Source organism: Pituophis catenifer, unplaced genomic scaffold (genome assembly GCF_029215685.1).
Source record: "Pituophis catenifer annectens isolate HBS135680 unplaced genomic scaffold, rPitCat1.0.hap2 SCAF_1, whole genome shotgun sequence".
Classification (NCBI taxonomy): Eukaryota; Metazoa; Chordata; class Lepidosauria; order Squamata; family Colubridae; genus Pituophis; species Pituophis catenifer.
The window spans coordinates 182,879,271-182,893,008 of NW_027256881.1; the positions used below are offsets into that span (position 1 = coordinate 182,879,271).

The 13,738-nt window shown below is 38.3% G+C and overlaps 1 protein-coding gene across 1 annotated transcript in view; it reads right to left on the minus strand.

Annotated features, from left to right (window-relative positions):
- CCDC150 (coiled-coil domain containing 150) overlaps window positions 1-10,779 on the minus strand; it is a 32,854-nt gene extending 22,075 nt beyond the window's left edge. The window contains exons 1-9 of the mRNA XM_070933285.1: window positions 10,719-10,779; window positions 8,958-9,128; window positions 8,385-8,605; window positions 6,731-6,909; window positions 3,041-3,109; window positions 2,609-2,725; window positions 1,482-1,611; window positions 464-507; window positions 5-97 (exon numbers count right to left, since the gene is read on the minus strand). Coding sequence (XP_070789386.1) covers window positions 5-97; window positions 464-507; window positions 1,482-1,611; window positions 2,609-2,725; window positions 3,041-3,109; window positions 6,731-6,909; window positions 8,385-8,605; window positions 8,958-9,103 — 999 coding nt within the window. The 5' untranslated portion in view covers window positions 9,104-9,128; window positions 10,719-10,779. The remainder of the gene's footprint in view (window positions 1-4; window positions 98-463; window positions 508-1,481; window positions 1,612-2,608; window positions 2,726-3,040; window positions 3,110-6,730; window positions 6,910-8,384; window positions 8,606-8,957; window positions 9,129-10,718) is intronic.
- Between the last annotated feature and the right edge of the window lie 2,959 nt (window positions 10,780-13,738).

A 13,738-nucleotide genomic window follows, 5' to 3' on the forward strand; every position in this document is an offset into this window, starting at 1 on the left:
CTACCTGTGCCTTACTTGTTACCTCTTGTAAAGTAAATATTTTTGACCGAAACTTTGCATTCTTTTCTTGTGCCGCGTTCAAAGATAGCTGTGTAGTCTAGGTGAAAATAAGGTAAATTGTCTTTAGGGAAAAAAAAATTGAAAACAGACAAGGGCTGGTGGATTGCAAAGCAGAATCATCAACATATCTTGCATTTTACATAATTGTTATCTCCAGCACAACTCTTTATGTATTAGCAAAAAGCCTTCTTTTGTAGTGTAGTTAAAGTCAGGTTGACTTAGCCTTCCATCCTTCCAAGGTGAGTAAAATGAGGACCCAGATTGTTGGGGGCAATATACTGACTCTGTAAACCATTTAGAGAGGGCTGTAAAGCACTGTAAAGCGGTATATAAGTCTAAGTGCTATTGCTATTAGTATTTCTATAATATATTTTCAACCTGCTGATTTTCTTTTTATACTTACTTGGACTTCTTCACTTAGCTTGAAAATGGTCTTGTCTCGGAATTCTACAAAAAAATTAAAATGCAACTAGCTGTTTTAATCAGACATCTAACTGCTTAACTAATATTCTTCCCTAATAAAGAACAATAACAACAACAACGAAACAGATATAAAGATTTTGCACTCCAAGCAAGCTGTATTTTTAAGTAACACACTCAGGATTTGCCTACAGATTACTGTATGCATTTATGAAATCCAAAATAACATTTTTCTGCATGTAGATTTAAATGATTTGATGAGAGCATCTCCAAGGCATTTCCTGTAATATCTATAGCTACTTATATGAATGATTATGCTGTCCTGTTTCAATCTGCCACAGGTGGCCTAGTTATTTTTTTGAAGACCTACATCAATAGATCATTTACTAACACTTCAGATAGCTGGTTCCATCATGAAACCATTTTAAAATTATTGTAATAGCAGATGTACAATGCAATCAGCTTACAAGAGGAGCAGTGGCTTGCCTCAATGAAGACCTTCCAGTGAAAACTAGATATTATTTTCTTGACAATACTCTACCTCTGGAATTCCAGTAGACTTTATGACTGAATGGCTAATAACCAATTTCTCATTTATTTCATGAATGATTTTTCAAGTATATTATAATTTTCTGTCTTTCCAAAAAGCAGCAATTAGTGTGATTTTTCAGTTTACTCAGATATTCCTCTTGTATTCGTTTCATTCTAAATGTGGACTAGCATTTATTTTTGTTTAAATATGCAAACCTTCCTATGTTTGAATTTCATACATGATAAAATATATTTTCCACTTCACTGACAAGGGATAAACTTCATACAACTATCTTAGAACTTTGGCCTATACTTCTTTGTTCCCTTGAAAAACAGTTACAGCTTAAAAGAAGTCAAGAAAAAAACAGCAATTAAAGATATTTTTAATTAGCTTATCTATCATTGATCATCAAGTGATAATCAGAGTTGGTTTAAGAAATATAAAACATCCAAGGCTTTGATTCCGATACCTAGATCAGCTTTAAGATGTACACATTCCTGCTCTAATTGAACTATCTTCTCTTGTTCTTTCTGTAATCTCTCCTGAGATAGCTGAATATCATGGCGTAGAATGTTACAATCCTGCTGAAGAATTTGAACCTGTAATGGCATTTGAAACATGCATTCTATAAAATACAGGCATTTCTTAAAACAATTAAGAAATACAAAAAATGAACAAGCTAAACGAAATTAAATTATTCAGTTGAATAGCTTATCATGTAGATTATTATCCTTGAGGATAATAAGAATAATAATTCAAGAGCAGATTTGAATGCTGGCTCATGGCTACATTTTTAAAATTAAAAAAAAAAATCAGTGTCCAAAAGCAGCAATAGATATGTACTGATGTCATGGGAAGAGGAAGATTGGGGGGGGGGATTTTGGATGATTTTGATGGGTGACAGGAATACCTTGCCTTTGAAAATCATTGGGGTTGCCCTCAAATTTTGATTATGTGATTTGGAAACTGCAAAATGGGGAATGGAATTTGTTGTCCACCTCAGATATGAACACCTACTTCCATTGACAGCTGACCCATCATTTAGACTGACACCAACACTGTATCTGATGGATTATTAACAGAATAAAATATACACACAGAACTTGTTCATTATTGAATTTAGTTGATTGTCATGAGGCAGCCTATATAACCTCTTTCAAAATCTGGCATATTAGCCAGGTAATGTAAACTATGATGCTGGACAACCATCCAGTACTCACATTCTCTGATTACTTCTTGCTAGTCAAAAAAAGCATACATTTTCCAAATTGCAGCATGCCGACTATTCTCATAAACTGCACAAATACGAGTAACATATGATTAAGGGCTGGCAAAGGAAGATTTTCTTAATGATATGCAATCATGTGCACAATACAGATGGCCTTCCGACATTCTGCTTAATAGCGAAAAAATGAACATTTATATACATCAGTTTGCATTAGTAAATTGTCTTAATAAGCCTGGTTGTAACAGCAATAGTAATTTTAATATTCTGCTTTAATGGTATGTTGTTGCAACCTTACACATCAATATTAGCCCATCAGCATCTTGCAAGCACATTCTTTGGTCCTATCCTAGCAGAAAGGCAGCTACTACCTGCTTCTGTTCTTTTTCCACCATTTCTTCCATATCACGCATCTGATAAAGAAGGACAACCTGGCCTTGTTCCAAAGACTCTCTTGAGCTGGACTCCTTGGATAATTTCTCCATTATCTGGAAAAAAACGAATGTAAAGCAGAAAGGCAACACAGAAAACAAATCTGGGAGTCTCACTTTGCAAATCACAATACAGAGAATTTCACAATATACTTGATGGACATGAAACATATGTTCTTACTCTGAAATGGCTTTATCTTATCTCTGCAAAAATAATGCTGGCCTTTCAATTGAAAACCTCTTCCCAAACGATACAGGATTTCTTGGGAATATTCTAAGAACCTTCAACTCATGCATTCCCTTGTGCCTATAGCCCTGCGTTATCTAGTATTTTTTAAAATGTATTACTCTCCAATTTTCTCCTGCTCTTACCTCTTGAAGTTTATTGTTCATTTTTTCTTTTGTTGCTCTCAATTCTTCAGCTGAAATAGTTACATCTCTCTACAAAGATCAAAACAGCACTTTTAGACAACTCTAACAGAATGCGCAAACATTTTTCAAAATACTTCTTATAGCTTTTAGTTGTGATGTTTGTCTCCAGTTCCAATAAACCTCTGGCATTTGGATTTATGGGATACAGCATAGCTTTCTTAAGGTCCTTTTTAGTAGTCAAATCTCTCTCTCTCCCATTAATTCATTCTTGAACCTATAATACCATTTAAGTCAATGAAATCTATGCAGCCTACAGGTTTCATCAATATAGAATCATATAGGAATATGAACAGAGTTAAAAATGTATCTATAAATTGCAAAGTATATAATCAATAAACAAGGCTATTGCCAGCAATCTTCACTCATACCTTATTCCCCAATGCTGTCTGAAACAGCTAGATTTTTTACTTGCTTCAGAAAAATAAAAATGTTATGTTTTGGACTACAGATAAACCTCAATTAACAACCATTTGTTTAGTGATGATTTGAAATTACAACAGTCCAGAAAAATGTACAACCAGTCTTCACAGATGTGCTCATCGTAGCATCTCCATGATCATGATTATGATTCAGACACTTGGCAATCATGGTTGCAGCATCCTGTGATCATGTCATTGCCATTTGTGACCTTTCCAGCCGGCTTCCGATAAGTGAAGTCAATGGGGAAGCCAGCAGGAGGTCATACATTGCAGTCATACGATACCTTGATTAACAAATAGAGGTGATTTTTTTAACGAATGCAACTGGGACTGCTAGAATTGCCATTGTAAGTTGGCAAAGTCACTTCGCTTAACAGCTACTTTGGTTACTGATGGATTGCTAGTCCTAATTATATTCATTAAACAAGGGCTATCTGTATTCTACAAGTGTCCATGGGATGTTGTAAAAAAATAAAGGGGGGGGGGCTGCAAAGGTATAGCTGAAATACCACCTATTTTTAATATGCATTACCTATGCAAGACACATAAAAAACAGGCAGAATCTTGATCACACAGCTGCAGCCATCATCTTAACTTTTTTGACCACTCATTGCCAATATCCCTGGACTACTCTTATTTTCTAGGGACATGTTATTCCACCACAGGGAAACTCCAAAAAAGGCGGCTTTCTTCCCTCATGGGATTGAGGACACTTAGCATACATCCTTTGCCTGAACATTTTGGGCAGGCAGATTCTACCTAGAGTAAGCAGACTTGCGTATAACCAGACTCCCCACATTTAGGGCTTTATAGTTGTGATCAGCAACCTCAATGGCATTGGGAAGCAAACCAGCAACCAATGCAGCTCTTGAAATACCGCTGTACAATGACAATAACAGGTTATTCCTGTTTCTAAGTGGCCCTCGAGGGCAGTCCCATGTAGAACAAGATACATAATCCAAGCATGAAGTGACATAACCGCTATTGCACCACCCAGTCCAAGAAAGGCTGGAATTGGCACAAAACTGAAGAACAACTTTCATTGTTGTGGCCTGCTGGACTTCTGACGAGAAGGAAGAGGAAGTACAACCAGAGGCTTTTAAGGATAACTGTCCTGGAGGGTGATTCTAGTAAAGTCGAAGCCAGTAACTCCATCCTGCCTGAGGCGGATCCAGCAAACCCCCAGGACTCCCTGCCTGAACCCATTCACAGCCTCTCAGATTCTGAGAGTCATTCAATCAGTCCAAGCAGAAACATACTTAAAATGCAACATCATTTGCAGGGCTGCATACTGAACATCAGATAGACTGTCCAAGAAGTAGGCTAGCATCGAATGAGTAATATACCTCAGCTATACATCTGGGTGATGGCTCAGCATGGCTTATTTATTGGCCTCAATCCCTGAGGGAATATGCCTAGAATAACTTTTCAAGCCACAGCTCTGTCATATTTGCCTTGTTCTGCCATGGTTTGAACTCTGGATTCCACCCCATGTCTATTATCTTCTCCCTTGGATTTGTCATTTTTTAAAATTGGATTCGAAGTCCTGAACCAGGCCAAGCCTTGACCATCTTTAGCTATAGTTAAAAAAGACTATTTGCTTCTAAAAATTCTGCCTAAGTTTCCCCAGCATGCTATCTTGTTGGCTGGCAGCCAGCAGTTCTGGCACAGAAAATTCATTGCCATGGCTTCTACCTGCTCTTCTAGCAGAAGCAGGAGAAAAACCTTAAAGCTCCAGAACAGCTCTTTCTGGAACAGCATGACCCCATCTAAATCTAAATCTAATACCAACCTATATTCTCAGCAACATTTCTGTTGGGTATGGCTAGTCCCTTAAGGAAAGGGCCTTAGTAAGGACAGTGGCAATTCTACTTCCCACAAGAAGATATTTATTACAATCTGAGTCCAGCTTCTCCCCAGCTGCGTGCACCAGCAAAAAAGGGTAGGGATCCAGCCCACAGCTTATAGAGTTCACCTTATCAAGGACTATCTTCTTCATCAGGATCCTTAGGCTCAAATTCCTCTGAGATGACATTGCAAAACATCACCTCTTCCTAACTGTTTGACTTCTGTCCAGCTGGTTTTTACATTCAAGCAAATTTTATCTGCACAATGTCTAGCTATCAGGTCACTGCAGCCCATTTTTAGCTCCTCTGGCTATCCTCCTCCAAACAATTCCAAGCCATTATAAAGAGCGTCAGTGGACAGACAGCATTCCACAAATCCAGTAAAGACAGATAAATAATTGAACTCAACACCTTTGCTACCACAGTGGTAGCTGTGTGGGCTGAATGTATTTGCCCACTCAGATTTGCTGTTTGTTTTCTGTCAATATTACTCTAGAATATCTTTTGGCACTTTCTCACGTGAAGCTTCTCAGCAAGGAGCCTCTTCCAATCACTGAATAGAAGAGTTATCTTACTATGGGACTTCATTGCCTTCATATTCCCAAAGATTAAGAAGGCCGTCTACAGAATCATACTTCAGATTACTAGGAACACCTAAGCATAGGATTCATACTACTATATCCTATTTTGAATTGTTGAACATATTTCCTCTTGCCACTATTGCCAAACTTTACGGATTTGAATATTTATGTCTGTGAATAAATAGATATATGTGCATACACAACAGGTAGATTGTACCACAAAGCATTAAACCTAATAGTATTATAACTTCACACAATGAATTAGGGAAATCTATCAGGAACTACATATTACAAAATCTGTAAAATTTAGGACAGGGCTAAAAAGCAAGGAATTTCAAATGAGCACAGGGAAACAGGAACATATGAAGCTGTATTTGAAAGAATCAAGAGTATTTATTGGAGATCCCCAAGTTCCTACCATGGCATCCCATTCAAGTCTGCTTAACTCTCCTCCCTCGAAGAGAATCCTTGTCATGAGCTACCTCAAAGTGTACAAATAACATTGACTATCACTTCATTTTTTTTCCTTTTAGAATGATGGTGATCTTATAGCCTTAATACATCTAATATCCTAACCAATCTAGGTGGAATGAGTATGAGACAATACATTTTTTATTCCTCTATCCAGTGCAAGTAAAGCCATAGGATTTCTGGCCTTTCTGTAAATAGCAAGAAAAACAATACTAACAGTGGAGTCCTTGGTGCTTTCTGAGCTTCGTTGTTTGCTTGCAATGATTTACATTAAACTGGAGATTAAAGAAGCAATAGAAAGAAAAAGTATACCTTTGTTGTGGTTGCCATTTCTAGGGCAGCGCTTAGCTTCTTCACTTGATCTCTGGCTTTTTCTTCTTCTTCTCGAGACTCCTTCAGCTGCTGGCACAGCATTCTCCCTTCCATTTGCAGCACTTTTAGCTCTTCCATGTGCTCCTCCTGTATTGTATTCAGGCGCTGTTCTAAATTGGCTACAAAATAGTAAGGGAGGACGGAGGCATGGTTGCATTCAATAAAATTGCCCAAACTTCCCGTAAGAGGCACTCAAAAAGTTTATAAGATGAAAAAAAGTTGCCCACTATCCAAAAACACTTATTATAATTTGATAGAAAGCATTATCCTGAATTGGAGATCTGGATCACAGATTATCTGATGTAGTGCTATTTCGGATGGTAATAAGAGATCATATATCCAATCATATAAAAATAGCAGTAAAGTTGACTGGGGCTCTCAAATTGCCTATCCAAGTCCTCATAAATCCCTCAATTCAAGATTGCTAAAAGCTGACAGCACATTTCCTCACCATTTTATGATGTGAAACAGCTATAACAGTTACATATAAAAATATATGTCAAGTAAGGCCTAAAGTAGGCAGATCATAATTAAAAAACAAAGAGGTTCTTTAAAACTCAAATTTTACCTATCTGTGTGATGCAGCTATACCAACTTTATATTCTTTGGTCTTCCTCACAAATATTAATGGTGGTCCTTTGTTACCAAACTCCTACCAACAAATCATACAGAGATGAATTGCTTTTCTGCATAACTATATTATATTTATGCTGTTCAGTTACCCAATAAAGCTCTCGAGTTAAACCAGCAGCTGCTGCTTTGGAGACTATAGACTTGGCACAAAGGAAAGAAGGTGTACAGGTAGTCCTTGACTTACAACATTTTTCTTAGTGACCGTTCAAAGTTAGAACAGCGCTGAAAAAAGTGACTTATGACCATTTTTCACTTATGACCTTTGAAGCATCCCCAAAATTCAGATGCTTGACAACTGACTCACATTTATGATGGTTGCAGTGCCCCGGGATCATGTGATCCCCTTTTGCAACCTTCTGACAAGCAAAGTCAATGGGGAAACCAGATTCACTTAACAACTGTGTTACTAATTTAACAACTGCACTGATTTACTTAACAAATGAGGCAAGAAAAGTCATAAAACGGGGCAAAATTCACTGAACAATTTTCTCACTTAGCAACATAAATTTTGGGCTCAATTGTGATCATAAGTAGAGGACTACCTGTACAATTGAGCCCAAAATTTTAATTGCTAAGCAAGACAGTTAAGTGAGTTTTGCTGTGTAATGACCTTTCTTGCCACAGTTGCTAAGTGAAACACTGCAGTCATTAAGTTAGTAACATGATTGTCAAGTGGATCTGGTTTCCCCATTGACTTTGCTTATCAGAAGGTCGCAGAAGGTGATCACATGACCCCAGGATACTGCAGCTGTTTTAAATACATGCCAGTTGCCAAGCATCTGAATTTTGAACACGTGACCAAGGGGATGCTGCAATGGTCGAAAGTGTGAATATGGTCGTAAGTCACTTTTTTCAGTGCTATTGTAACTTTGAACAGTCACTAAATGAATGGTTTTAAGTTGAGGACTACCTCCAATAGATATGTATATTGCTGCAGGTTTCCATTGTCTTCCTATAATACCTGCATGCTTTGGATTCAATTCTTTTTCTGTTTGTAATCGGAATATGTTCAGTTTTACGGTCTGGATAACACTCTCGAGCCGGCATATTCGATTCACCAGAGTTTCACAGGTTCTCCACAGTGAGTTATTTGGTTCAACAAATGCTGTTCGAACTTGGACAGGGCTGATAGATTGGTGGTCCTCAGAGTTCACCGGGTGCTTTGCAGCTAAGAGTTCCATGCTGGGAAAAGACCAAAGGAATATCTACTTGTCTCGAATCATCACTGGCATCTCATCAATATTTAATGTAATTAGCTACAATCTGGAACACAACAAAGCCACAAAATCTATTTCTCATTTCTCAAATTATATTAATTCAGCAACCGGATTAAATTAGAATAGAGAAACACGGTTAATAATTAAATACTAAGGGAAGAAGCTCAGAAAGAGAAAAGGATATGAAAGAAGGCAAACTCAGAATTAAACTAGTGTTCTTGAATAAATTTTCCTAAAAACAAGTCTCATTAAATTACCATGGAACTTACTTCTAAGGAAACCTACCCAAGATTGTGCAAGATCCATTTCAATCATACCTGTGTCTGTTCACTCCCATTTTCTGCAGATCATTCAACAGTTCACTTGTCTCCTCTTCAACTACTTTCATTCTTTGGTTCAGCACAACAAAGGTTTCAGGAGCCGTTGGTTGGACATCCATTGGGGAAATTACTGGTCTTGCCATCACAATCTCAGCTTTCAACTAGTATCTGATTTAAAAACAATTACATTTAGAAGTAGTAGTTATGAGTTCTCTTAAAACCAGCTCGTTAATCACTGAAAAAATATAAAGACACGATAACGGCAGAGAGAAATAATAAAACGGTTTTTATAATGTTCATTTATTTTAAAAATAGTAAAAATAGATAATTTTTATAGTCAGCTGCCACACACTATTTTTTGCATGTCTGGAGAATGAAATAGGTGTGATAAAAATTGGTGCTAGGATTTCTAGTTTTTTCCCCCTTGGTTTTTCTTTTAAATGTCAGTTGTAAGAGACTATATTTTTATGTTTCCCGACTCAGAATAGCAAGAAACTGCTGTAAAGTTTTAGCTTTTTCGGTCAGAAGCAGTTTCAAGAGTGAGGATTGGGGGTTACATGTGTCCCAAGAGCCTTAGGCTGTCCACTCTTATCCTGTAATATGGGAACAGTATCTCTTTTCTTGAAGCTGAGTTAAAAGGATAGGCTTTCCTAATTTTCTTTGATAATTCAATAAGTAATACAAGTCAATAAATGCCAATAGAGATTTTTCCAAACAAATCTTCTGAAAAAAAGGAGAAGCAACTAAGGGTTTTTAATGAAATTACTATTGTTTACAGTGAATAATTTCACTAGTCTTGAAGCAGAAAGAGGAGACTGACAACAGAGTTATTATTTACAAAGATATATTATCACTAACATCATGACGACTCAACCCTTTTGTCCGATATACTGAACCATCCAGATCTGACTTTAACTCTGGTGTACATTTCATTTGATATTAAATCCCTATCAAAGCCATGGGATTCACTCAAAATTCAGCTTGTTTTAAAAACTGACATATTTGACTATTCTGAGTTTTTTATTTTCTCTTTAAAAAAAAAAAGATCCAGAACTGATTAAAAATAACCCATTCTACTGCACAGAAGAAACTTAGTGAAAGTATTGCATGAGTGGCAAGGTCAATCTTCTAAACTCTGGAGTTTTTAATGCAGAGGCTGAAGAAGAATAGCCTTTTCTTAAACTGACATTTTATTCTGTGTTACTTTATGCTTCTTACATAATCCAGAAAACTTCATTTTCTGAGGTAAAAATATGTAGCATGAACAAAGATTGCAGTTAATAACTACAGCCAGTGGAAGACTGACCCGGTACAGAAGTGGGAAAACCCAATGCTATTGTGCTGTTGGTGGGGGTGGGTTCCTCACATCCAGGAAAGCAATACTATAACTCAACAAAAAAGGTCACTCTCCCACCTTCCCATGGTGAGCCCACCTTCCCATGGTGGTTAAGTCCTGCTAAATTCAGTAGCTCTTGCCATCATGAACACAACCACTTAGAGAGTGCTATAAAGCACTATGAAGCGGTATATATAAGTACTATTGCTATTATTAATAAAGAGTCCCCCTATGTCAGCAGCTGAAAACATGATTAGAGATGTTGCCAGAAGGAAGAGAGCGCTTACTCTCCACATCAGAAATCAAAGGCACAGGGAATTGGTAACAGACCAATGAGGAAATCAGGTAAGAGAATAACAGAGTTGGAAGGGACCTTGGAGGTCTTCTATTCCAACCTCCTGCCCAAGCAGGAAGACTTATACCATTTCAGACAAACGGCTGTCCAATCTCTTCATAAAAACCTCCAGTGATGGAGCATCCACAACTTCTGGAGCCAAGTCATTCCTCTGATTCATTTTTCTCACTTTCAGAAAATTTCTCCTTAGTTCTAGGCTGGTTCTCTCCTTGGTTACTTTCCATCCATTGCTTCTTGTCCTGCCTTCAGGTGCGTTGGAGAATAGGTTGATCCCCTCTTCTTTGTGGCAGCCCTATAGATATTGGATACTGCTATCATGTCACCCCTAGTCCTTTTCATTAAACCAGACATTAAACTGGATCAAGAAAAGTCTTCCTCCGTGCCACCGGCTATACAGTAATTTTAGAGCCAACGTCTTGTGCAGGGATATCCCCCTTCAAAGTTGATTACCAAGGGAGGGTCCGCATCTCAGTCGTCAAGCCTGCGTGCAACTGGAGGCTCCGGATTCAGCGCCGGTCATCTTCCCTGACAAAGGCAGTTCTTTCGGCCTCGATAAGAGCTGACAGGCCGGAAGCCCCTTCGGATCTTAAGTCCTAAAAATGACCAAAAAGGGGATTAGTTAGCAGGGCGAGAGCTCCGTAGGTTCAAAAGGAGGCTGGAGTCCATCTTTATTGCTTTCTCTCCCCCACCCTCTCAAGCTCTTCCGCCTGACCCTGCAAGCCGCCCTCCTCAGCCCCTTTCCAGGAGCGCAGGAGCTCACCCGAACGGACCCTGATGTCCCGCGGCCTGGTTTCCATGGAGCTCGTCTTGCAGCTTCAAACTCACCCGCTTCCCGAGTGAGCGCCATCCCACGCACGCGCGTCCCGCGTCCCGCTGCATTGTGGGGTTCGTAGTCCCGCCGCTCCCCTCTCCCTCCTCAGCCTTCGGGAGCTGTTCTTCCAAGGGCGGTGTTAGAAAGGTGACGCAGGCAGGCGCAAGGAAAACGATATGGGAGAAGAAAAAGCATTCTGGGTGCTGCAGGCTTTTGGAAGGACGGGGGTAGTCGTGGGAATCATCTTGTAGTTTAATGTAAATATTAAATAAGAGAGGAAAAAGTACTAAACTCTGCAGGACCCCGCATAGCATAGGCTGCAAGATGGACCTCTTCTCTCCCATCAACACTGATTGGGTTTGGCTCTGGGGGAAAAGGAAGGAGGAGAACCAGCAAAACACTGTGTGCTGTCCATGCCCAACTCCCCAACACCAGTCCAGAAGGATACCATTATTGATAGTACCAAATGCTGTTGAGAGGCCAAGAGAAGCAAGGAGCACCAACCATCTCCTGCTTCCACCAGAGATCAGTGCCCTCTGAGTCCCATAGTTCATTGTTTGTTTAATAATGACACCCAAATTAGCTAATTTCTTGTTTCTTGTTTCTTATTTTAAATGCCCCAGGTTGATCTGATGAATATGATGCTTAATTTTCTTTCATCAGATAAGAAAAATTTTGTTACACATAAAGTTGCAAAATGTTGCATTGTCAATATTTATAAATATTAAATTCCACTGAATAAAATGCTCATGGAGACTTCCTTAGGCAATTTTACAAGATTGGTATTTAAATTTTTTTTGTTGCCATTTGTTTCCTTGGTGGGACATAATTTTGGAGTGACAAAACTGACATTAAAAATACAGATAGATTTGAGGGCTTCAGAAGGTGAGAAGGAGAAATAAATGTATATGCTGTTTTCAAGGTAAGTATATAGTTTAATTATAGTACATTAAGCGGCCAACCAAATGCACAAGGAAACCCAATAATCTCCGAGAAGATGGCCTTCACAGATAGTCATACTGCCATCAAGACTAATAGTCATTGATCTTCATGACTTCCATGAATGGGTCCAGCCATTTTATTCTGGTTTGGTCTTTTTATAATTCAATAATCTCTCTGCTACAATCTGTCTGAGGGTTTCTATGCATTCAAGATACATCTTTGTGGTTCAAAACAAACAGTAAATATTGTGGTTGGGATGAACAGAAACAAAAGAAAATTTGGGAGCTAATGGGTATGGATGGTTTAAACCGATTATGCTCTTTTTGATAGCAATTCAAATGCTGTTTTCAATAGGTGAATAGAAACCCCAAGCAGGAATCATGACTGTCTTTAATATTCTGGAATATGAAAGCACCTACTTTCAAAAAGAACAATGTTTAGCATAAGAGCTCTGTTTAAGAGATTATAGATAATGGACAGCAGTTTGTTTTGTATATAGAAGCTAACATTAATGTTGAAAAGAATTGTCTATAGAAATATATAATACCCTATCACTAAGCAAGCCACCCATTTGGTATCAGAAGCTTCAGGTGCAATTAAAAAATAAATTGTTTATTCACTCTGTATGATTACAGAGACCAGATTTTTTTCTTTTCAGGAAGAGGCACGCAGCCAATTTACTGGATTAAAGGAATGCAAAGCATTTATGACTACAAGCATAATCTGATTTCCCAGGAGAGAATCTGGCCAGAAGTGATGTTAATCTGAGTCAAACTCTCTGGTTCAGGAACTTCACTGCAGTTGTTTCCTCGAGGAATTTTGAGACAGCCAGGACTACGCTTTATTGCAAGCAGGGTTAGTATCCAAAATTGACAACTGAATAGCATCAGTTGTTAGAGGAGATTTTGGAAATGGATTCAAACAACTTTGTCTCTATCTTTCACCATCCTCTGGCCAATCTCAAACTAACCTCTCACCCTACCAAGCCTTTTCTTTGTATTTTCTCATGTCTGTAGACAAGGTGACAATCCTGTCTTCATGTGAAACTTCTCTTTTTTTACAGAAGCCTGACAAAGAGAGTGAATTTATATCCCAGACACACAGATCAATACTTTGGTTTTATCAGAATTTAGGGCCATTTTCACATATTACTCAGCTTGCAATAAAGCAATTCACAGCTATTCACAACTGTCTGTCAGGATAAGTATATATGGATAGTTTGTATTTCTAAGTACAGTTTGTTCACATATTAGTAAGCATCAGGCATAGAGAGCTTGCTGCACTTCCAGATATTGAGCTACATCTGTTAGTAGGCTTCATCATTAGTTGTGCTG